The 24,171-nt window shown below is 40.3% G+C and overlaps 1 protein-coding gene across 6 annotated transcripts in view; it reads left to right on the top strand.

Annotated features, from left to right (window-relative positions):
- The first annotated feature begins 690 nt into the window (after positions 1-690).
- spire1a (spire-type actin nucleation factor 1a) overlaps positions 691-24,171 on the top strand; it is a 32,653-nt gene continuing 9,172 nt past the window's right edge. For 4 of the 6 annotated variants that reach the window (XM_034124662.1, XM_034124660.1, XM_034124661.1 and 1 more), the window contains exons 1-9: positions 691-1,218; positions 5,799-5,830; positions 15,817-16,086; positions 18,463-18,588; positions 21,258-21,332; positions 21,449-21,613; positions 22,003-22,011; positions 22,110-22,196; positions 22,405-22,534. In XM_034124662.1, the coding sequence (XP_033980553.1) occupies positions 885-1,218; positions 5,799-5,830; positions 15,817-16,086; positions 18,463-18,588; positions 21,258-21,332; positions 21,449-21,613; positions 22,003-22,011; positions 22,110-22,196; positions 22,405-22,534 (1,228 nt within the window). In that variant the 5' untranslated portion in view covers positions 691-884. The remainder of the gene's footprint in view (positions 1,219-5,798; positions 5,831-15,816; positions 16,087-18,462; positions 18,589-21,257; positions 21,333-21,448; positions 21,614-22,002; positions 22,012-22,109; positions 22,197-22,404; positions 22,535-24,171) is intronic. The other 2 variants (XM_034124663.1, XM_034124659.1) reach the window with 1 other exon arrangement.

The following is a 24,171-nucleotide window of genomic DNA, read 5'->3' as shown; positions in this document are numbered from 1 at the left end:
AATTATAATGTGTCCTCTAATCAGTGGTGTTAAGTAACTAAGTACAATTTTGAGCTACTTTACATCAGTCTTTCCATTTTATATTACTTTGTACTTCTACTCCATAACAATTGATAGGTTAATATTGTACTTTTACTCCACTACATATATGTAGTACATTTAGTTACTTAGCAGATATAGAAAATTATTAAATTATAGTCACATGCTACCCAGCAGAGAGGCGAAGTCCCTCCCTTTCCGGGGGACCTCCATGGGACCTTATTTCGGAAAAAGTATGTATTGAAGTAAACGGCGAGAGAAAGATTATCTTTCCATCCCGTTTGAATTGTGCCACGAATTACACATATGATGTTTGTCAATTTAAAAGATAATTTTGCAAGTCAAAAAGGTTTGTAGTCTTTCTAGTTGCGTATTTTTCATAGTGTTATATTTCAACAGTTTTACACAAACTGTGACTTTTTTGACATGGAAATTATTTTTTAAGATTGACAAACATCATGTGTAATTCGTGGCACAATTCAAACGGGATCGAAAGATAAGTTTTCTCTCTCCTGACTTCAATACATACTTTTTCCGAATTAAGGTCCCATGGAGGCTCCCGGAAGGGGAGGGACTTCGCCACACCTGATACCGGAAATTGTGTTAGCCTACAAAAATATCGATTTCCGCCCGCCACGACTCCTGCGCAGTTAACCGGCAGGCACTGGGACCACGCGGAACGTGCTGTCGGCTCGCTGTGGTGAACCGTTGGTGCTCTTCGTTCACACGGGAGCGGTAACAGCTGACTAACGTCTCACTGCGTAGCTCAGCGACTCACTAATATTAATTAATATCTCCCTTTCGGATATTTTCTCTCAAACGTTTGCGGTTATAATGAGGTGAGGATGGCTAAGCGACCGGGGACCGACGACGGGATGTTGCCTTCGCCGACCGCTCTCCGGGACATCGCAGCCGGGGACGTGAACATGGAATGCGGCGACGGAGAGGCAGAGGTCTCCCTGGAAGAGATCCTGAAGCTGTACAGCCAGCCGATAAACGAGGAGCAGGCATGGGCAGTGTTTTATCAGTGTGGTCGGACTTTAGCGCAGAAACATCGGAGGAAAAGCTCCAAGTCTACCGGGGCTTCACCCGTCTCCTATCCGAGGAAGATCGAGGGACCCGGGGATGTGAGGATCGCCAGAGACGGGACTGTGAAACTGCGCTTTGAAGACAGCACAGGTAAACGAACCGAGAGCAGGTGTTACTCTTCTCTGGTTTGAGCTATTGCCATCTCAACAGGCTGCTATCAATGAAGCCTTTTTTCTTCACACCCCTCGCAGGCCAGAGGATCAGAGCATCCTTACAAAGAGGCCATATTGTTGTGGCTCTCCGCTTCCAGCCATGTGGTGAAATGTTTACGGACAGCACGATGCGGTTATTAAAAATACATCACATATCACCGCATAGCTGCTGGGGACCATGAAGACAAAGGGAGCTGTTTTGTCAATAATTGACGGATAGTGTTTGTTCTCGGAACATAATCCAATATTTTAATTTAAATGCATGTTATCTCTTCGTTTACTCGGGTGTGTTGCAGGGCTGGCTCAGGATGGCTGCTTGGTTGGGTTTGGGTTTGAAATGTTGCTCCTGCAGCGGTCGGTTAGCTACAGTAAACAATGAGCCATGTGATGGATTCAAACTGCAAAGCACCTTGGGCCCAGTCCAGAGCCAAGCAGTATAGCCAGCATTTAGGCTACAGTGAAACAGCTGGCAAAAATCCAAACACAAATAACTCTTATTACTGCTAACAGCCCCATAATATGTTATGGCGGAGGGATGGCTAAAATCACAGATAAGGGGGGAGGAGAGCAGGTGCTTTTTGTGGCCTGCAAGCACCTGAGGGAGATTTTTTGTAAGGGGGTAACTATGCATATGCGCTCCATTTAATTGTGATCAATGAGTTTTGAGCTCCAGCTTTAAATTATAAACATTTAAAACTATAAGTCCATTGACAGAAACCTTTTCAAGCAACATTGTCATCATTTCAGCTGCCAGCTCTACAATGCTTGCATTTCAATTAATTTCAATGTAGCCTTAATATCTCAGGAGGGCACATCTGGTGCAGCATAAACAGAAAACATACTCTACATACAGCCAACAACAAAATCAATATCACCAACAAAAAACATACTAAACATATGGCAACAACAACACACTTAAACGTTTGCTAAGTGAAATGACCAACCATAGCTTGTGGGTTTTTATGATGGTTGGTAGGATGATCACTTTTGGGTTTTGTACCATTTGTTAACCAAAAAAGCTCTATGAAGACTATCTTCTATTATTATCTATTAAACTCAGTTGTAGCCCTATTGTACCTGGCAGCAGGCTATACCTGTCCGACCTCTTGGGTAATTGTTATATGATTCATGATATCTGAGGGAATTATCATTCTCACCACATTATTTTTGTTTCATTTACATTTTTTTTAAATGATCAAAGACCACCTGGTAACTTATTAAAGCGGCCTCCAGTAGGAATATCTTAGTTCACCACTCCAGGTGTACACAGCGCCTCAAAGCCCTTTAACTGCATTCCATTAATATGTGAGAGATAGCCGGGTGTGGGAGGAGGTGTGGCTGTCAATAAAGCCTGAGGCACCGAGGTTATATCCCATCTCTCCTGGGAACTTATTAGCCACCTTTCTTCTTATTTCCCCCTCCCCTGTGGAAACCCCCCCCCCCCCCCCCCCCCCCTACAATCCCTGTCTTTGGCTAACCTCTCAAACCAGCTCTCCCTCCTCTTAGGTGCTGTTTACACAAGAACGCAACGGTTATATCCGCTACTTTTCTCTTTCGTATAGCCCGTTCGTTCACACGAGGCCGTAACGGAAACGCGGAAACGGACCCCGCAAACGATAAAGGGTACCAAGGTGGATAGATCTGCAAACGGAACGCTCTGGGGGGGCCAAACGGCTCATTGTGTACGCCCTATACAATCATTTCCTGATAACGATGAAGCCATAGCCCCACCTCTCCCCACCTCTGCTGCTCACTGCTGTAGCATGGTCAGTAGCTACTGTCAGTAGCCACTGCTACTGCTACTGACCATGCTACAGATGTTAGTGCAACATCTACAGCTCCTCTACCACAACCATCAGCAACAAGTGGACATGGAGAATTACAGGAACTACATTATTGCTAAATCCACCGCGGGGCATAAACAGATGGGCAACCATGCTCGGGGGTCTTCTTCGCTGCTTTTGGTGTATTTTGTGGCGCCACTTACAGGCCCTGCATATGTACTACAGCGTCTCCAGCGCTTTCGAGCGGTCTCGTGTGAACGGAATACTTTTTTGATATCGTATTCGGTTCGTTTGCGTTTCGTGTGCGTTTGCGTGTAAATGGGGTCTTAGCATATTCAGCCACCCCAGTAATGTTTGCAGTGTGTGGAAATTACACTCTCAGTATAAACACATTTTGCCAGTGTTGCTGAGAGTCTCGACACTTCTAAAAATAGAATAAATGTGATAGTTGGCTGCACACACTTTAGAAGTATAACTGCAGACGAGTTTGGGAAATTATAAGTGGAGTCCTCTGCTGCTCCTGTGGTGAGTTGCTGAGGTATTTTGAGACAGCTTGGCCTTGTCCTGATTCTTATTAACTCTGGTGATGAGAGAGACGTGAGACGTATTAGGCTTTCAGTAGCTCTGCGGCGACTTTCAGAGTTTCCAGCAGAAAATCATTGCTTATGCAATTGACCTATTGCCTGGTACATGAGTCAGTGACAAGAATGCATTTTTTGGCAAGCACCCAGACCACCATGACTGGGGCTTTCAGGTCACTCCTCCTATCTTACTGCTTGTACCAAGATGTAATCTAGAGCCAAACACTGCAGGAAGCGTGTATCACTGTAATGTTTGGCACATTTTTATCAGAAATGCAGTTAAACAGAGTCGAAGTAAGGTGTTTATTTAAGGCTAACTTGATGCACGATGAACGCTGATGCTGCTGCAGGCAGATCAATTCAAATGGAGCACCGTGAAGAATATATTGACTCCCACTCTAGCCTGGAGAAGGGCCTGAATGAAGCCTTGATGCTGCATGAAGATGAGACATTTGTTTACCCCAAGAGTTTCAATGATTCATACCTACAGTACAGTGCAGATACAAGTTTGTGTTGCTTAAGTTTGGTGCACACAGTATTATAAATAGAATGTTATTCATACAGTTGTTAATAATGTCCTTGAAGTGGGTTAAATAAGGACAAAACATATCTTCGGTTGTATCATTTGTTCTTCATTGATTCGATTATAGTAGAGACTTCTCTTTAACCGTTTTTTATTCAGCAGCACAGCGGTTGATCTTTTTTCTGAATGGGATTGTCTGGGCGACACGGCTCACTGCTCCGAATATGCCCACTCTGATTTCCTCGCTGCAGGAGAGACGAGGCCAAGCCAATCCTTCTCTGCTTGGCTGGGACAAACAGAGGTCTCAGTGTTTTCCAAATGAGCGTTGGTGGAAGACTGTTTATTTTCCTCTCGTCTGTTAGCTGTAATTCAGTGAACTGAGCAGAACCGAGCTACACTGTGGAACAAATATTTTCTGTATATATACAAATATTATAGTATGTAACCTAAGCAGTTAGAGTTGTACTATTGATTGCTAACACTCAAACACTTCCTCAATTGATGCAGTTAAAACTGAACTGGCACCTATATTATCATTTAGAGATGACACATGTGGCCAAAGTGTCTTATTTATATGCAATGACCTAATTTTACACTCTGGTCCGTTGTCAAAGTCTGCAGATCTCTCTATCTATATGTACTTTCACCCCTGACGATACTCTTACCGGCAGTTACCCTGTCTTCCAAGTAGAGCTGCATGATATGAGGAAAATATTCAATTTAATGTTGTTAAATATCAGGATCACAATATTACTTTAGTTAAAAACACAGATATTAAACTCAACCCTGTTTTGCCCTTCTGCTGATTTCTATAGACTGCTGAAAATACAACACATTGCTTGTTCAATAAAAAAAGAAATGAACTGATTTCCAACATGTTTTTATTGAACAAATTACACATTGAACTGAAAATAAAAGGAACCAATAAAAAAAGAAAAACATTTTATTGTATAGTTTTTATGTGCTACTGATTACTTTCTTTTAAAAAAAAAAAACATACCATAGCAAAATCAGAGTCTGTTAGGAGCTGTTCGGGCAAGTTCATCGCTATTTCTACTATTGCTTATCAAAGCGTATGTAATTATTAAAACAAGAGAGCTTATCTGTGTACTATGGAAGCTCCTACATGGAAATCTAGACGTACAGGTGTGTCGGAACAGAAGATAAGGTTGTCTAAGCTGTCGTTTCATCATTGTTCGATCGACGAAAAAGAAACTTCAGGTTTTTCCAGTCTATTTAGGCTCCTGTGATTTTGTTTTACAATGAATAGAGGGCAATGTCTTTCTCCCGGTTGAAAAGGAACAGTCTTATCTACAACCAGCACCCAATGGCAGGTTTTGACACTTTGCCTCAGGCGGTGTGCAGTGACTGCAGAGAAAACATAATCATTTATTCACCAAGTTGTGTGAAGCACTTCCGCACAATTGTGCTTCTCAGCCCTGCTTGCATTAATTCTCTTCTCTTTTTGAAGTTTAATATTTTATGATATCTAACACTGTGTGAAGCATGTGTCCTCTCTGCATAATGAAAAAGAACACAATTGTACACAAATGATTCAGAGGGTGTGTTGGCACATTTAATAACTGTCTTTATGGCTGTGGATAACCCTCTCCATTTTCTCTTGTTACAGATACATACCAACCGGCCCCGACGTCATTAGAGGTAAGTCTCACGTCACACTCTCCTTAGTCACTCTTCATTCCTGGTTTTAAGAAATTATAGTTTTCCTTTACCTCAAGTGCTGGAAGAGCAGTTTTCTTTTAGTTGTGGAGTAGTTTTATTTCTCTCAAGATAAAGTATACTGGAATGTTAATTTAGTCATCAGATTTATTTTCGCTCCATAACTCTCTTGTATTATTGACTTCACTTATGACAAAACAATTTCAGAAACAGTTTTCACAGCTTGCTCATCACTGAATCTAATAGTGAGCACAACAAGTGGGCTGGTGCAGCCACTGTGTCGCAATATTGTTGACCACGGTCAACAATATTGCGACACAGTGGCTGCACTCACCGGCCTTGAGAAAAACATCCTCTGAGCAAACGTACAAATCATTTTCATGAACTTTAACTCATTTGTTAAGGCTGGTGAAAAGTGTTGGTAATCCTTATGTGTAGATTTTCTGTTCAGGAACCGGTAGAAATCAGCTCGTTGTGTCCCATCAGTTCAGTCAAAATAGAAAAGTATATATGGCACTGCTCACCGGCAAACTAAATATATTTATCACCTATCCAACTGCAGTAAAATGCAAGCTTGACAACATTTCAAACATTAGTCCCAGTGTTTGAGCCCCTGACCTGTGCTGCACTACACACAAGTGAGTGGGAGTGAGCTCTGTGCAAATAGCACTCTTTACTTTGTTCTACTTATTGTGTTTGTTGTACTCTGGAGCAGAAGAGCACTTACAGAGAGCATTCATCAAATGCATTACTTTCTAAACTAATACACACTCATCACCAAAACCACATGAAGAGGTGTGTCCAGTGTCTGTTTGGCCAAGGTACACTGTTTAATCCTGGGAGGAGAAGTCTCTCTCTTCATTATGTGTACTCGGACTAATTACACAGAGAGTTCTCTGTCAACTCCGAGCCGGCTGATGTCCTTCATGTTTAACTTGTACTTCATGTGATCACAGGCATGCACAGTATGTGTTTTTGCATGGCTTAGTTGGAAATGGAATTACTTCCCTCAGCTGACAGCCTTTCCCCTCTCCTCTTCTTCTTCTACTACACTATTTTTTACTTGGTCATAATGGGTTGCTCCCTGCCTCATTAGCTCTGCTTATGCCTTGTTACTGCAAATTAACAGGGTGTGTTTGCCTTGTTATTTGTTGGAAACACATAATCGGTTGCACAATAGCTATTTGTGAATCAGCATGACAATCCCACAGAATCGATCACATGGCAAAACCCTGACGACACACCTTGTTTATACCAGCAGCGACAGCGACGCTGGTGTGTTTTCAAGTTTTGCGTTTGTGTGTGTCATCAGGGCAAAATGAACTCCTAGAAATACCTAATGTATAGGGAACTACCACATATGCTGTTTTGAGTACTTTGCCAAGTGTTTATATGTCTGTGGACAGATTTCGTATACAGCATACCATGCCGTATGCAGTCACAAAGCATAACAGGTGTGTGGTTCAGATGAAGATGGGTGTGGTCCAGGTAAGGGCGCTGGAATTCACGAGGTAGCAAGTTTCCCCAGTTTAACACATTTTTACAAGTTGATGGGATTGATGGGTTAAGCAAATATAGTCATGTGTGGGCTGGAGTCAATTGCTTGTTTTTTCAAATTCATTTTTAGTCGCATACGCACAAAAAAAAGAAATGTTGACTTATCAGTCAGTCCTAGATTTTCGTCCAGACTCAAAAGTCTCAACCACTTTTTCGTGGATTTCCATGAAAGATATTGCAGACATTAATCTTCCCCTAAGAATAAATCCTACTGATTTTTACAATGCCCTTACTTTTCCCATAGAGCCACCAGCGAGCTGATATTTAGTTTTTTAGTGAAATGTCTCTCTTACATCATATTCTCTACACATATTGAATGGACGGCAATGTCATCTGTAATGACATTGCCGTCCACTTTGTTTCCTTTGTTATAAATAACTTGTGGTGTGATCCGAAACCTTCAAACCGAATGGCATTCCCAAAACTAATGGCATTGTGTTCACTTCTAATTAGCAAATATTAGCATGCTAAAGTAAGATGGTGAACATGGTGAACTTTGTGCTACTGAACAAACACATGTCAGAAGTATTCTAATGATAGTCATGTTAGCATGCTTTAGTTATCAATTGGCCCAGCTGCCTCACAGCAGCGCCAAACACAACCCTGTGTAGACCATAGTTTTGATTCAATTTCATGTTCAATGTAATTTAATGTTCTGAGAGGACATTAGCGGGAACTATAAATTCACCCTGGCGCTTTTCCATGACCTAATTGTGTTCAGGTTATTCGAGAAAATTGATTTGGTGAACACGGCAACCCACACAAACACAGTTTTAACCTTTTGATTGATATAACACAGCAGTCCCCTCACATTTCGGCCAGCGTCCCTCATGTTTTGGCGTGTGTGTGTTGTCTCAGTCCCTTGTGTATCGAGTCAGCCGACTTGTCAACCATCCAGTGTCTCTGCTTCTGCACATGTCTTTGAGCTAATCACTATCTTGTTCTGAATGTACCCCTCCTACCTCACCACAGAACCTGTGTGGGGGATAATCCTCAAAGTCAAACAAGTTTTGTTCCTTCACAAGTAAGAGTTTCTTTAAGATGCTCTTTGTCAACTTTGTTGCTAGAGGGAAATACTTCTTCAAAGAACCTATTTTTGGAAACTAGCATATTCTGTATAGCCTTAATGGCCTTAATGGCAAGCTTACCCCAGTTTGTCCTCAGTTGAAGATCAAGGTGTCGTATCCTATTACAGCTTGAAGACAATTCGTTTTCCAGTATCATGCAAGAGGTAATGTCTTGGATTTTGGAATGGATCCTAATAGTTTTAGCCGTCGGTGAGGTAGAACATGGCATTTAATGTGCAGTCTCAAGGTTTATTATCAAAAATAATATGATCCCCATAAAGTGTTGTTCACACAGACTTGTTTTGCCTTGCTTCAAATTCCAGATTTAATTTGGATCATCACACTAATTTAACTTCTTTCCAGATGGTTAGATATATTCGGCTTAGATTCAGCAGAGTAGTGACTGTTTTTGCATGGTAAACGTGTACATTACCGGCTTCCAAGCTGCAGCTGGTTGAACAGGGACTGCATGTGTGTACATATGAGGCTTCTGTGTTTACTGTGTGTGTGTGTCGTCTCCCTCCTCTCTTACACCAGCCACTGCAGGCTATGAGCTCTGTCTCTACAAAGACTGTTTTTTTTACCCTAGTCAGCTCTGACCTCAGACTGAACATTTCGAGAGCGAGAGACGTCATTTGTTTTCTTCTTTTGAATGTTTGATGATGGCTAATAGAGTTTTTGTGAAGATTACTCTGTAAATACGAGTGAATACAGGTATCTTTATATTTGTAAACAAACAAGTGCAGGTTATTTAGTCTGATGGCTTTTGAGTCCAGTCCCCTGGAGTGATTGGCACCCGGTTTGATCCTGACATTAATAACCAGAGACTGTTACTTCCTGCTTTTTATCCTAATCAATAATGGATTTCTGTGGCATTGACAGTTTCACTTAAAAGCACCCCTGCGGCTCATGTTACAGCCCTCAAGCGTTACAATTCTGCCTATACAGGGATAATTGAGCAAGCACAAAACCACAAGAATGCAATTTATTGAGCCGTCTAAGCTATTTGAGTAAGGTATTCTATTTATATCCACCACAGAAAATCAATTTCTCATTTTCTTCTGGTCCAGACAGGCCTGAGGAATAAATTGAACGTCCTCTTCAGAGAGTTGGTCAAGTTTATGAGGTTATCGCATCTTTTGTCACAAATATGTTCCAATGCTTGAAAGGAAGCCCTTTGTGTTGTTTTGGAATAAGATGTGTGGTCTCATGTTGAAAGACATTTTCTGTCCTCGTCTGTCCCAAAAGCAATTTATCATATTTTAGATTTTGAGATTCTCTGTGGGGATTTTATTCTGACGGCATTGTAGGTCAAACTGATGGCTGTAACGGCAAACAAATAGTCGCTATTATTAAATAATCTTGGCTCCGTGTGTTGTTTTGGGAGGACATTTTTGGCATTACTATACAATAGTTGCTGTGTGCACCATGTATTGCTAAGACATTTTGTTATGAATATGTTTACCTGTATCTCAGAATCAGTTCTGCCATCTGATAACGTAAAATAATGAACTGATGTCAGTGAACATGATGTGAATGAGCAGCTTTGTGTTCTGACACACTATGAATAGTAATGCTTCAGCCTGGAGGAGGCCGAGCAGCCGCTGCAGTGGAAGACCTCTAGATTTAGCTGTAGTTATGTAACCGTCTGTGTTGTGATGGCTTTACAACTGCAGCAAACGCTGAAGGCTGCTTAGCTGACTGTTTTGTGAACTCTGATGGTTACAGTGTTGCTTTGAACTGCAAATTCAAAGGCAAGAAGGTTATGTCAGGCTTTTTTCTGTAGTATGCATGAATAAACACTTGAATAGTGATGGTACTTTTACAATGGAGTCTAGATAAGGGCTTCAGTTTTCTGAAGCACATATGTTTACAAGACACTTTAGCAATACTACTCTTCCAGACCTGCCCTATCGTCAACTCTGTCTGTCATTTTAAGCCACCTGCGATAATGCAGCTCAGAGTATCAGTTATTCAGCTTTTTCATTGTGTATTCAACGAAATCACAATGACATGACAACCAGTATCAGGGATTTGTCTAAAACGGGTAACGGGGGCGCTGCACTCTTACTTTCGGCCCTCATACCAAAATGCGTAAAGTGATGCCAGAAAACATTATTTCTGTTAGTCAGCAACTGTATTAGGCGGAGGCGTGTGGTGCAGTGGATAGAGAGTTGGTGTTCGGATCAGGGGAGCACAGGTTCAAACCCCACTGCAGTCAGCATGTCGTTGTGTCCCTGGGCAAGACATTTCACCCCAAATTGCTCCTTTGGGGATTGTCCACAGTATTGAGTATGTAAGTCGCTTTGGATAAAAAAAAAAAAAAAAGCGTCTAACAAGTAACATGGAATGTTACGGGTCAAATAAACCGTCAGACGGCATAGACGGCTTTATTTTTTACTGAGCTCCAACGTGGTGTTGTTGTTTACGTCTGCGGCGCCATCTTGCATGTTTTCGTCATGTTCTCGCGAGGAATTGATATCTTGTATACAAGATCAGCGCCACAGTATTGCCCTCATACTATATTTTTCTAGAATAACCCCCCCGAGTATGAATTGCCAATTAATTAATGAAAAACTAGGAGTAATTGTACATTGCTGCAGCACATTAGCCTGTCTTTTCCATTCTCCTGTGTAAGTGCTAAAGGGCACCCTTAACATTTACACAAACGGCTCTTTCTTTGCCCATCTGCGTGCTGGTTGACTCACTGATGCTTTTCTCATCATGGTTGTTCTTGTTTGTCGAGCCAAATTATACAACCAATGATATGTATTTATGCCTATTCCTTCAAGTAATCGTGTTTTTTTTTTTAGGATAACCTGACCTTACATTTTGCTTCAAAAGTAAATATACGGGGTCATAAGCTTCTCAGAGCTTTTCATTTATTAAATCTTAATCTAACCGGGGGCACTCACATTCAGAATGAATCATTGTCCTAGGCAAGTTCTGGTCAAGAAAGCTGCACACACACAGTAATTGCACAAGTTTAAGCCTCACCAGGGACAGCATTTATACTCATGTGTGACCAAACTTGCTTGATAGCCTGTCTGAGCTATCTGGCCTGAAAGCAGACCAAACGGATGTTTTTTAATTATGTGACCCTCTTATTGTTTTTGGTCATCGTTTGTCCAGTGTTTGCTTAGTGTACAGCTTGTCTCAACTGGTTAACTGAAAAAAACAGTCCTACTTGTATATATTTTATAAGCTATTTTGTACTGGCTATGCTTATTGGGAAATGGTCTAGCAATGAAGATTTGATATTAAATGCAGCGTTCCTTCAGGGGACAAAGGTTAACTTATTCACAAGTGAAAATTCTCTTCCTATTTGTCATTGATTCTCAAGATGATGACTGAGTCTTCATGTGAGAACGACATTCTGCAGTATAACACAACTCATTGTTGGAAAACATGAGCATGGAGCACGTCTTGCCCCGGGCAATGATGTCAGACACGAGCTTAGTCTCATTATTTGTTTGTGGAGCTTGATGAAAATGTGTTGTATATATTTTTTTTTTGGTTTGTTACACACACGAGACATATTTAGCTTTGACACCCAGATGACTCATCCTGCTACATTTCCCAAGAGGCATTTGAAAATGTAGGCGATATCCTGTGTTACCTGTGGTTGGCCAAGACCACAGGATGGGGAACATATGAGTGTTTCTCCGTGGCACGTCTCCACCTCTCCTGGGTGGAGCCTGGTTTCAGTTAGTGTTTGCTGCCAAACATTTCTGCCCATGCCTGAAACCCAGCAGAAACCCAGCAGATTTCTGTCTTTCCCAACAGTTTTTTCCGCATACTTGTTTCCTCTTCTTCCTCCTTCCTTCTCTGCTCTGACTTCTTGCCTCATTCCTCTGAGTCACAAATGAGATTGTGAGGTGTAATAAGAGAACCTAGCTGTAATTCTTCCTCTTACCTGAGTGATTGAGTCATTGATACAGTTCTTAAGATGCCTCTTCCCCATTCCATCACACAAACTTATAAGGGACATGATGTTATTCTTTGATAAGAAACGATGAGTGACGTAGTAGAGTTTCATTTATGAAAATTCAAGTCTTGCAAAGTTACGTTTTAGCTGTCATTATTTATGCTCTGTGATGTTTTAACCTTTGATATAATAAACAAGATTATTGTACAGATTTCCTCAGATAGCCTTATGATGTATTCATAATAAGAAATTCTGTTGTTGAACCGCTTGGCAGGTTGTTATTATAAGGCATTTTACGAGGGCATGGAAATTGAATTAGAAATCAAGTCTAATGCAACTGATACAATTCATCTGGCACCTTTATTTACATTGAAGGAAGAAATCAATTGATTTAAGGCAGTATGGCTATGTGTCGTTCAAAGGTTTACGATACATACATGGTATCCTGTCCATAAAGTCCACTTTAACAGAAATAAATGACAACATAAAACATGGCAGTGCAAATCCTTATTTTTCAACTCCTATGCAACACACATACACACTAGTCAAGCCTCTCTAAACACAACAACAGCCACACACACGTGAGCCCTGCTCTGGGCGTAGTGCAATGTTTTCCCTGCATGCCTCTACGGCGTGTAACAGCCAATCACCAGAATTGTTAGATCTTGCTACAACATGCTTCATGTGTATTGGCTCTCTGACGCTCATGAGATTAACTCCTTATGATCCTTGTTAATGGGTGACAAGTCATTTTACTTTATAGTATAGAAGTAATGCAGTCTGTGCCTAAATGTATTGAAGTTCTGTCCCCTGCTCCACCCTGCATCTATCCCGCGGCAATACGTTGTGTATTACAGCTAAACATGGTCTAATGTAAGTCTCTGCGTCCCTCTGGCCCATCAATGAGAGCTTTGTGCTGTCTGTCACTCTGGCCTTTTCTAGTATCTCCGCCCACTTCAGCGCATGTTGTCCTACAGATGGATTATAAGGTTACATAATGAGATGCTAAGGAATAGGATATTTGTTTTAGCCCTGGAACCGGATTATCAGCTGCACACAGAGATGGTTGATAAACTGACAGTACAAGAAGAAAAAATGGATATTCTTCCAGGAAATAATTTGATCAATTGGTTAATGTAAGATAATTCAGAATAGAGGCTGTTGAACTGGTATTTATATTTTTTATGGAGACAATTATTAATAAGCTTAGTTTAACTTCAAGTACAGGGATTTGAAATCTGGTCAAAAGGAGTAAAAAGAACCAGTGGAGTATACTTATGACACCTTTGTTCAGTACTTGATTCAAAAACGAATTTACTGATTATATGCAATTATTTTGGGTGTTTTGTTAGAAACATGACTCTTACATGTACGTTATTTAATGGTTTTTCCACCTCTGTCAGTCTACACCCCTGACACTGCAGGCAGGTGCTGTTCTCTGGCATCTCGCCCAAACCTAGCCAGCCATGCCCGACAACAGAGGTTTCACCCACATCAACACTCTGTTATATCTGGACACCTCCCTTTTTCAACAATGTCGCTCTATTCCTTTCTGGATAAGAACACAGAGTACAGTAATAACCAACAGTATGCTGCAATTAAACGAACACTTTATTAATTATTTTACACCAGCAAAGCATATAAAAAAAGAATGTTTTGTTGTTAACTAAGTTTCTACCCACATTTAAGTCCTGTGCAAACCATGTAGCCACAACAGGGAAACATTGACACAACAAAAACAATGACGAGTACTCGATCACTGGAATGTAGGTTAAAGGTTGCAAGCTACTGTATATAATATGCAGAGTGCAAAGAAAACATCACAGACATAGGCAGATACTGAATATGCCATGACTAATATTGGGATTGAACGGAGTGTCCGTTGTGGAGAAAGTCCTTAAGGGCCTTGAAGGTTCAGTTAAAGCTGAATACATAGTGAGTGTCAGTTCTGATGGAAATCCCAAAAGAAAATGACTAGAAACAAAGTGTTGAAAACCAAAAAAGGTATTTAAATTGAATTTACCATTTTTAGTCAAAGGCCCAGACTATTAGTTGACTGATGAGGGTTTTTTCTATGGCTGATGGCTAGAGATCAGGGCAGCTGATGGTAGACATATATAAGATTAATATATTATAGTAGTAGTTGTTTTCTTTTAGTATCTTTATAAATAATAACGGACTGTACTTGTATAGCGCTTTATAAGGTCTTTTCGACCCCTCAAAGCGCTTTACGTACCAAGTCATTCACCCATTCACATTCATGCAGAGCAGTACCACTTGCTCTAGGGAAGCCATGCTATCGGAAGTCATACTGATTTTAACATAATAGAAAATGCTAAACTTTAATAAACATTTATTCAACCCTGGTATTGTCCACAAGTATTCATTGAACTATGCTTTGAGAAAAGAAAAATATATTCTTGAACTTGAATAAATCCAAAATAAATGAAGTTGAGTAGCCTTCATTGGTGTTGGCTCAGTTAAATACTTATACAAATATATAATCTGCCTCGTGTTTGCAGGAGATTATTGGTCTACCATTAGCCCAGATGGCTCATACATGAACTAATTGACTAAAAACCGATGGCTCCAGACACTCCTCTGTGTGTAAAATGCTTTTTCTCCTCATGCTAAATTCCAAACACTTAAACTGAGAGCAATGGTTTGATTGAGTTTTCAGGAGAGGACACTGCACAGCAGAGCCAACTTGTCATGCTGCACTGGAGAACAACTTTGTCTCTTTGTTGATATTTTGGAACAAACTGCAAAAACAAAACTCAGAAAGGTCATACACTGACTGCTTGTTAATGAGGGGAAGCAGCGATGAAATGAAATCATCCCCAGATTATAGTAATCATCACGCTGTTTGGAGGAACACTGTGGCCTCATTTTGCATTTGGCTTGAGGACAGCAACTGTCTTCTTGTCTGTTCAGGTGAATTCAGCTTGTTGGTGATGGTTATCTAACTGAGGCAAAGTAATTAGGTTTTTAGGATGTGCTGATGTGCGTGTTTTAATTATAGAGCAGCAGGGGCAATATAAAAGGGAGTGTAGAGGGATCGAAGAAAGCTCTGGAGGTTGGTGATTTTAAAAAGCGTTTAATAACTCATGGATATTTAGTCATAGTATCAATTAAATGCCTATGCAAATTGTTGATTCATTTTATCTGTGAGAAATAAAGTGTAGTGTGTCAGCTGGAAATAATCAAGTATTGGCACACATGACAGCATGCTACTCATCTTCTGTCGTTTATTTCTTCAGTTTTTCTTGCATATCTTGGTAGAAGTAAAATATCTGGTATTGTATCTAATGTATTTTTTTCAATTGAAAGGAACCCTTGGACCAATCTGTAAAATTGATTTCCTTTTCTACTACACAATAATAATCCACACAACCCATTTGTCCATTGTCCCACAGGTTATTGACTCACTAGGCATCATGATTTACAAAGCTCTGGACTATGGACTTAAGGAAAACGAGGAACGTGAACTCAGCCCGCCGCTGGAGCGCCTCATCGACATGATGACCAACGCGGAGGAGGCGGAGAGTGACCCCTGTCCTGACGAGGGCTACGAAGCTACAGAGGAGGAGTGTGAGGAAGAGGAAGAAGAAGAGGAGGAAGAGAAGCCCGTCTCTGCCACGCCTGGCGTGGTCACCAGCATTCGCAGCTACCAAGACCTCATCACGGTATGTTGTGTGGGGCGCACTGTGTCTCTTAGGCTACGTTAACAATGCTGCTTTAGTGCTACATTTTGATTTATTTCTCAACTTAGATTTTTTTTGTTTGGCTGTTCACATTATTTTAACTGAATCAGGTTCTCTCCTGGACTGACCCACATGTGGAAAACAAAAAATAACCAAAAGCCATTGTACAAAAGTATACATGAAGACCACTGAACTCATCAATTACTGTTTAATTGTAAAGAATAAGGATTAGGAGAAATCCTTTTTTTTAATAGAGCGATGGCTGAAAACATGAAAGTGGCCCAAATAAGAGATAAAAAGATTCCACGCATTACTGTTAAAAATGATTTAAAATAAACTATTGATACAAATATGCACAGGTCATAAGTGCATATTGCAACATTTCAGTGAGATCCATTAGGTCCAATCGTAAGCATAATCCCCACACAGTAACACTCCCATAATAACTGCTCCTGATCCTTTACTGCAACATTTTGATTAGTCATGGTTCAAGGCGGATGAAGAACCATGACTCATCAAAGACATTAAAGGGCGAAATAAATATGCAGATTTGTCTTCATCGTGTCTAAAACAAAGCTGTGCACGTTGTCATCAGACCAGGTCCAAACAAATTCCCCTGATGGGGGCCGTCACGCTGTAAATTCCCAAAGCACTCTCTGAATATGAAAGCAATTATAGCTGTGTAAACACGCTGGTATTTGGGGAATAGGCTTAGAAACATTCAGCGTGTTCCTTCCATGTAATAAACTCAGTGTATAATGAATTAGGTCTGTTTGCTGCCGGACCGGTGCATGCTTCTAATTCTCCCAACAATCCCTCTCTTGATATAACGGCAATATGTTGGCATGACATGGCCGGAGTAAATGACTGCAAATTCCTGTCTGACCTCCTTCCTTCACTTTGACTCTGCTGTTCTGCCAGGCAGAGGAAGGTCAGGTCGATTAGGGTGAGGCAACAGGTGAAGCTGATAAAAGATGACAGCACTAGTGAAGCATCCCACTAAGACAGGAAGAGTTAGATGGTGCATGTGCAGACTGGGTCTCCTTTCTGATTTAAGGGAAATGGAGTGAACTCCTCTTACCAAAGCTGTCAATCTCTTGAGTTAGGATTGTATTCCACTCAAGTATGGCTCATCAAATACTAAAATGATTTCACACAAATTCACTGTGACACCACATTTCCAAACTATGATATTTAGCACATACTGTTAACCTTCAGTTTCCTTCTTTTTTTTAGCAACCATAAGGTGTGCCATATACAGATCATTGTTATTAGGGTAAACAGTGGAAACCACAGACATTGCAGTATTTGAGATGATACTGAAAAGACTCTCACTGCCTACTGTAAGTGTAGAATTAGCTGGGAATTTAGCTTCGGATGAACGAGGAAGAAAACACTTTCTGCTGAGTCAGACATTCCTGTGGCGAGCCAAGCCCATCAGGAGAAAACAAGAATATGTCACTCGTCTGGATTCCTGCTCTTGTGTCACTTGAGATCATTTGAGCTAATCTATTATGTTCTCAGGCAGGCTTTATTATCGTCAAAGTCAAATACCATAAGGGTCAGAGTTTTAAATGGTGCATAGCTAATGCTAGTCAGACAATGTTGCTCTGACTGGACACTCAGGTTCACGCTGATGACATTTTGTGTACATGACGTCCAGAGAGTGCTTACTGACGTTAAAGATCCCATGATGCCTCTGGAGGGCCACCATGAGCAAGAGATGTTTGTTTTTGGTATCGAAACTCATACAATTTTATATGTTTCCACTTTCCGTTTAGTGCAATCATTGGCCCACATTTTTGATCTGCCCAATACTTTGACCAAATGCTCTCTAATCTAACAACAATAACATTCCCATCACCCCTGAGCCCTGTTGCTTTTTTTGTTTTGTTTGTAGGACAGTTGGCAGGTTTACAGAAAAACTACTGGCATGATTTTCTTGAAACTTTGTTGAAAGGTGTGGCTTAGGCCAAGGAAAAAACCATTACATGTTGGACTGCATTCAATTCACAGGGACGTTTCACATTCGTTAACATTGAGAGATTTGAATTTGTGCTGAATTCATGTGTTGTTGGAATAATCAGATATGCCATTTGCAGGTTATTGTGTTTAATTGTATTGGTCACAAAAACACTCACCATGATTTAACTATACAAGAGCTCTATGCCTTCACCAGTTTTCCCGGATACTTGTCTAATTTATTTTATGGTGGCCATGTTTAGATAATGATTTGGTCTTAAGTAAAGGTCAAGACCATTTTATTAATATAGCTCAACACTCAATCACACTTTCCCTTAAGGCTGGCTTTAACGCACCACTACATGTATAACAAATTCCTTCTCTCATCTCCTACAGCTATGTTCTTCCCACCTGCCCAGCCCATCAGACGCCCCCCTCCATTACCAGGCGGTGTGTCGTGCTCTCTATGCCGAAGCCAGAGAACTACACACCTTCCTGGATAAAATCAAGAGTGCAAAGGAGGTAAGAAACACATCCGTTTGTGAGTTATTAATAAACCTGGTGAGTCACAACAACTATTTCAAAAAATAATGAGTAACTATACCAACCTTTGGCCACTATGTCAAGATTTCCAAAGTCGGTTAATTTTATACACGAGTCATCCTCAAAACATTTGACTTTATAACTCATCACAAGAAATAACAAAATAAATTGAAAGTGATAGAGATGTGCTTGGAGGTCCTATCCAGATAGTACCAGGAGGAAATGAGGATTTACCAAACTCTCTTGTCGCTCGGGGTTACCACCCTCTGCTGTTTCGGGATGTGGTTTTACCGTGTACAGATTTAAGGTTGAATAAGGATCTGTAAGGACGGCAAACCTTCTGATGCCAAGAAAATAAAAGACCAGATTTGTGCCCAGAAAGTGCACAATAACCACACACTGGACCACAAAGTGGAAATGGTCCAGAAGCATTGAGACTGTGTGGGTGTCCCTGAATGACCTTTTTTATCTGGCCAGATCATCATTGCTTGCACTACTTCATGGTTGTGACCTGGCATCCTGTTTCTCATTTCTTTGGATGTATTGCTCTAGAGATAGAGCATTGGAACTAGAGTAATTTAATCTGGTTAGTGAGGGATTCCCTATGGAGACGGCTTGTGTTTATACTGTTAATCAAAACGTGATGGGATTCATTGTTTTTAATTAAACTCATTAATTGAAAATGTCTTCATGGTAAAATACCTTTGAGGAAATACAACATGGAAGATGTCATAGGCAACTTGAACAGATTTGGATAGTTAACACTAGTTGTCTAATTTCAGAAAATCATGTTTTCAAGCAAATTGGACACCAAATACAAACGGTAGGAAAGCTTATAGCTTGTGGGAAAACATTTACCCTGCCCAACTTAAGCATTAAAAATAGACCAAAATTCCTGTACAATTAGTTGTACAACTCTGTGTTTCCTGATTGAGTTGAGGTTTAGAGATGTAGCCACATGACTTATCCTATAGACTGTCAGACTAGCTTTGCTGCACAGTCTGTACACTCTCATGCAGTACGTTTCACGCGTGAGCCAAGCAAACATCTTATGCAATATATGGTTATAGAATCAAGTTTAACCTCATTATAGGAATTTAAGGAGCTTACAGGAGGGGGCCACCAGGCTGTAGGGGTTGCTTTGCACTCCCTGTAGCACTGAGTCACTGGATAGCTGCTAATAAGTAACCATGCACAGTGTCACACATGCTTACGAATTAGGAGGCTCGTCAATGAGTCTTTCTTCCAGTTTCTCTCACTGTTGTTGTTTTTCTCTCTGTTAGTGTCTATCTGCTTCTTCTTGTTTGCTGAATTCCCCTGTATGTTCTGCCAGTCTAGAAATGAACCATAACAAATAAATGTTTTTCTAAATGATGGGAAGTCCAGGGTATTGAATGTGAAATTGGAAGCAGCAAAGCATTTGCACACAAGAAGAGAACAGTCAAATCAGCAGAAAAAAAGATAAGGCCTAGGAAGAAGGAATGTGTTCCAGCAGTAAACATGGGTGCGGATAATTGGATGTGTAGAAAAAGAAAGCTGCAGCTGCCAACAGAGGACGCTTTAGGCTTGACTGTCTTTGATCTCTAAATATTTAGATTTGACACGTGCAGCTGAAAACAAGATCATTAACTCACCCAGTTTGACATTTGAATTGCTCACACAGAACTTTCCATACAGTAACTTGCTAGAGGAATTCCGTAGCCAGACATGAAAAGCAGCCATTAGACGACTATTGGCATTTCCTTTCTTTCCCTCTGGTACATGGTCAATAGAGGATGAGACAGGTATTGACCCACTAATGTTAAACAACATCCATCGATTAATTAACCAGACTGCTTTGACTGCAGCGACCTCTACTTATTTAGAGCCAGTACTGTGAAAGCATCAGCACTCCTCAGGACTTGTTCCGCAGCTCAGGTAAAGAAGCAATGTCTCATGGGTACACCATCAGTAGTGGGAGAAAACATTGAAGTATTTTCAGGAAGTTTTATTTAAATGAAATGATTGTAAACAAAATCTATAATATAAGCATATGGTTGGGGCTTATCTTGGTCACCATGCGGCCTGTGTGAACTGACTGTCGTGTTTTGATAATACAAAGACAGTCATATTTACACAGGAGGCGTGATGGCCACCTGTTTAGATGAGGACAAGATTCATGAGAATTGATGGTCCACTTGTAATAACACGTCAGGTCGGGAGCTAATGCAGCGGCACAAACTCCCTATGAGTTATGCCGCTGAGAGGCTGAAATGTGCTCTTTGCTGTGACGCGTTCCATATAAGAGTCCGAAGTCATTTATAGTCCATAGTGTTTAATAAAACGCAAACAAACAATGTACAACTCCCGGCCTGACGGTCAACAGAAAGTATCAGAGCAAATTCACCCTCTTCCTACATCATATCCTCCCAAACCGGCATCCAACAGGTGACCTAAATAAAAATAAACCACACCCACGTGACCATTGCCGGAAGTGATAAACAATAAGAATTAACACTAGAAATGAAGATAATAATACAAATAAGTAATGGCAAAACAAGCATTTTGGCTCCTACAAGTACTGTGAATGCACTGGCTTTGAATATCATGCCTAAATATTTGTAATATCTTACTTCATTTTATGTTTTCATGTCCCTTTTCTCGGCTAGAATCTTCGAAGAATGGAAGGCGATACCCGGGAAGAACCTGTCAAAGACCTCGATGAGCTGCAAAATGCAGATTGGGTAAGATTAATTTTCTTCCTAAAGCATTATTATAATCACTCTGACCATGCATTTGGGATTAAGTCATTTATGTTTTGCAGTAAGATTTTCATCCCATCTTTATTTTTCTCCAACAGGCACGGTTCTGGGTGCAGGTGATGCGAGATCTAAGAGATGGTGTTAAATTAAAGAAGGTTCAGGAGCGTCAGTATAACCCCCTGCCCATCGAATACCAGCTCACACCGTACGAAATGCTGATGGACGACATCCGCTCCCAACGCTACAAGCTGAGGAAAGTCATGGTAAGGAAAAGGCCACCAAAAACAATTTTTTAAATGTAAACCTTCTTCTCTTTGTTTGTTTAACATGACTTTACAAAGGCATGTTGGTGCCGTTGTAGGTAGAAATAAATAACATGGAATGTGGACATGGAATATGAGTTTTCTTTTACAATTTATTCCCCAAAAATGTATGATTTTATTTTATTTTTTTCTCCACAAGCTTTTACAACTTTATTCATGGTAATTCAGAGTTCTGTTAAAATGTAAATGTTATCCTCCCCTGGTTCTGTCATTTAGTTGAACCTACAATGGCCACAAAACACCATCGCATCTTCCAAATAATTTTTTTTGTAATACTCATGTTCCATTCTGTTTGTTATAATAATAGTCACATTTCTCAATGTTCTCAGGTGGAAATGGTAATTTCTCGCTACAGGTTTCAACAACATCTTCGTTACAGGTATATATACAAACATTACATAAAAATCAAGATCTTCATAATCCATTTTTTTTCAAGGTGAATGGAAACATCCCACCAAGGTTAAAGAAGAGTGCACATGAGATCATTCTTGAGTTCATCAGGTCGCGGCCGCCTCTAAACCCTGTGAGTAGTCAACAACATGCTGCAATAAATACATTTTGATTGAATGATCACATGGAAGTTTTCTTAACAAGACATAAACTTTGAGTAACACAATAGTTACATGACTTAACGCAATAACAAAACATGCACCCTATCTTGGGGGTGGCAAATCTCACTTTGTTCACCATGGTGATGGCATTTGAGGGCTCACTTGTGGTTGTCTTGACAGGCCTCAGCACGTAAACTGAAACCCTCCCCTTATCGCCCCCGAAGCCTCCACGAGCGACTGCTGGAGGGCATCAAATCTGAACCGAAGCTCAGGCCAGTCTCACCGGACATGATCCGCAGACACCGCCTCGGTAAGCCACTAGTCAAGTCAAGGTCAACTTTATTGTCAATCTTCCAGTTTGTGTGTACATACAGAGAGATCGAAATACCGTTTCCCACAATCCCGAATAGAAAAACAAATGTATATAAAAATATGTGTGCAAATATGACACATTAAGACCTAAATAAAAACACAACAATCAATATATACAAAATAACAGTCACTTCAATATTTGAGAATGTACATTTGTGCAAAATTGTACATAGAATGTGCACAATATTATTGCCAGATTGTCCATAGCAGCGTAACATTACTGAGGCACTAATGGCATATGCAAAAAAGAATGCAACACTCTGTTCAACCTGTCAAACTAAACATTTAATTGTATCTGAAATAGGTAGTAAATAACCCTTACCTTTTAACTTGCTGCTTAAGAGCCTAGCCTACCCCCTCCACAATAACCATTATCTATGACTTGGCGCATTCATCACGATTACTCTAACAGCCCTCTTCCTACATTGATCTGTTCACTTAATCAGAAGTGTCAGAGTGTTTAAACACGGATCACTTTGACGGCTGCACGGAGCCATGAGTTGTTTGCCAGACATTCACTGCTAATGCATCAGCTGTGGTTTCTGACAAATGTGCTCTTGGACTGATAAATACTTTGGCTTGAACTCCATGATATGATTCCTGTACTGCATGTAATGCTGCTCTTTGTGGATACTGTTATATAACAGGGTGTCTTAAAAAGTATTAAAAGTTGATAAATCAATTTAGCGAAAATTAAGGTTATTAAAAAGTATTAAACGGCATTTTCCAAGGTATTACATTTTGTAGCTTGCTTTCCATAAGTATATACATGCTCCAAAGAGGTTGTCTTCTAAAGTTTGCCTGAATTTAATCATTGCGTAGGTGTGTAGTGTGATTCTGTGTAGTTTATTTATGGCATCCCATTGGAGGAGGCTTCAGTAGTCTGTCTCTTGGGAACAATGCCTAAATCAAATACTACTTTCTAATGGTTTATTTTTCTAATGAACCTTGCATTGGGTTGGTCACACAATTCATTCTATCTGAATTATGGTAAGGAGTTATCACAAACTGTTTAGTTGTGCTATCTTACAATCAATAATGTATATAGTAAATGCGAGGTAAAGTGTGTCGCCAATGTAACCGGTTAGAACTCGAAGTGGCGATGAAGTCTTAAAATGTATGGAAAGGGTCTTAATAAAGGTCTTACATTTGACTTCAGGATTCCTGCATATACCCTGTATAAGCGAGCAGTGCATAGGGAAGTAGATAACCATGTTGCTTTGTATTCTTCATAAATGGCCAATTGGATATAATCTCTCAAACCATTTCAAGCCTTAATCAGCTAAAAACAGCAAGTATGTTATCAGAATATACTTTACACTGCGTCTCTGGGGTTTACACAAGAGGCCTTTTGTGAGGGGATTTGGGAGGGTAATATGGAGCAGTGGTTACATAATCCTACTTATGTGATGCTAAACAGGGGTGTAAACATAACATGGTCTTTATAATGTTCGATTTTCAGAAACTGTATGTTTTACGAACTAAAATGATTCATTGACTTCACCATCCATCCACAACTCTCATGGATTTCTTTTTCTCCTATTTACTCCCATTCTTTCTTATTTCAAATATGCG

The sequence above is a fragment of the Trematomus bernacchii genome, unplaced genomic scaffold (genome assembly GCF_902827165.1).
Source record: "Trematomus bernacchii unplaced genomic scaffold, fTreBer1.1, whole genome shotgun sequence".
Lineage (NCBI taxonomy): Eukaryota > Metazoa > Chordata > Actinopteri > Perciformes > Nototheniidae > Trematomus > Trematomus bernacchii.
Note: the sequence above shows the minus strand (reverse complement) of the source record. Positions and strands in the feature narration are given on the sequence as shown.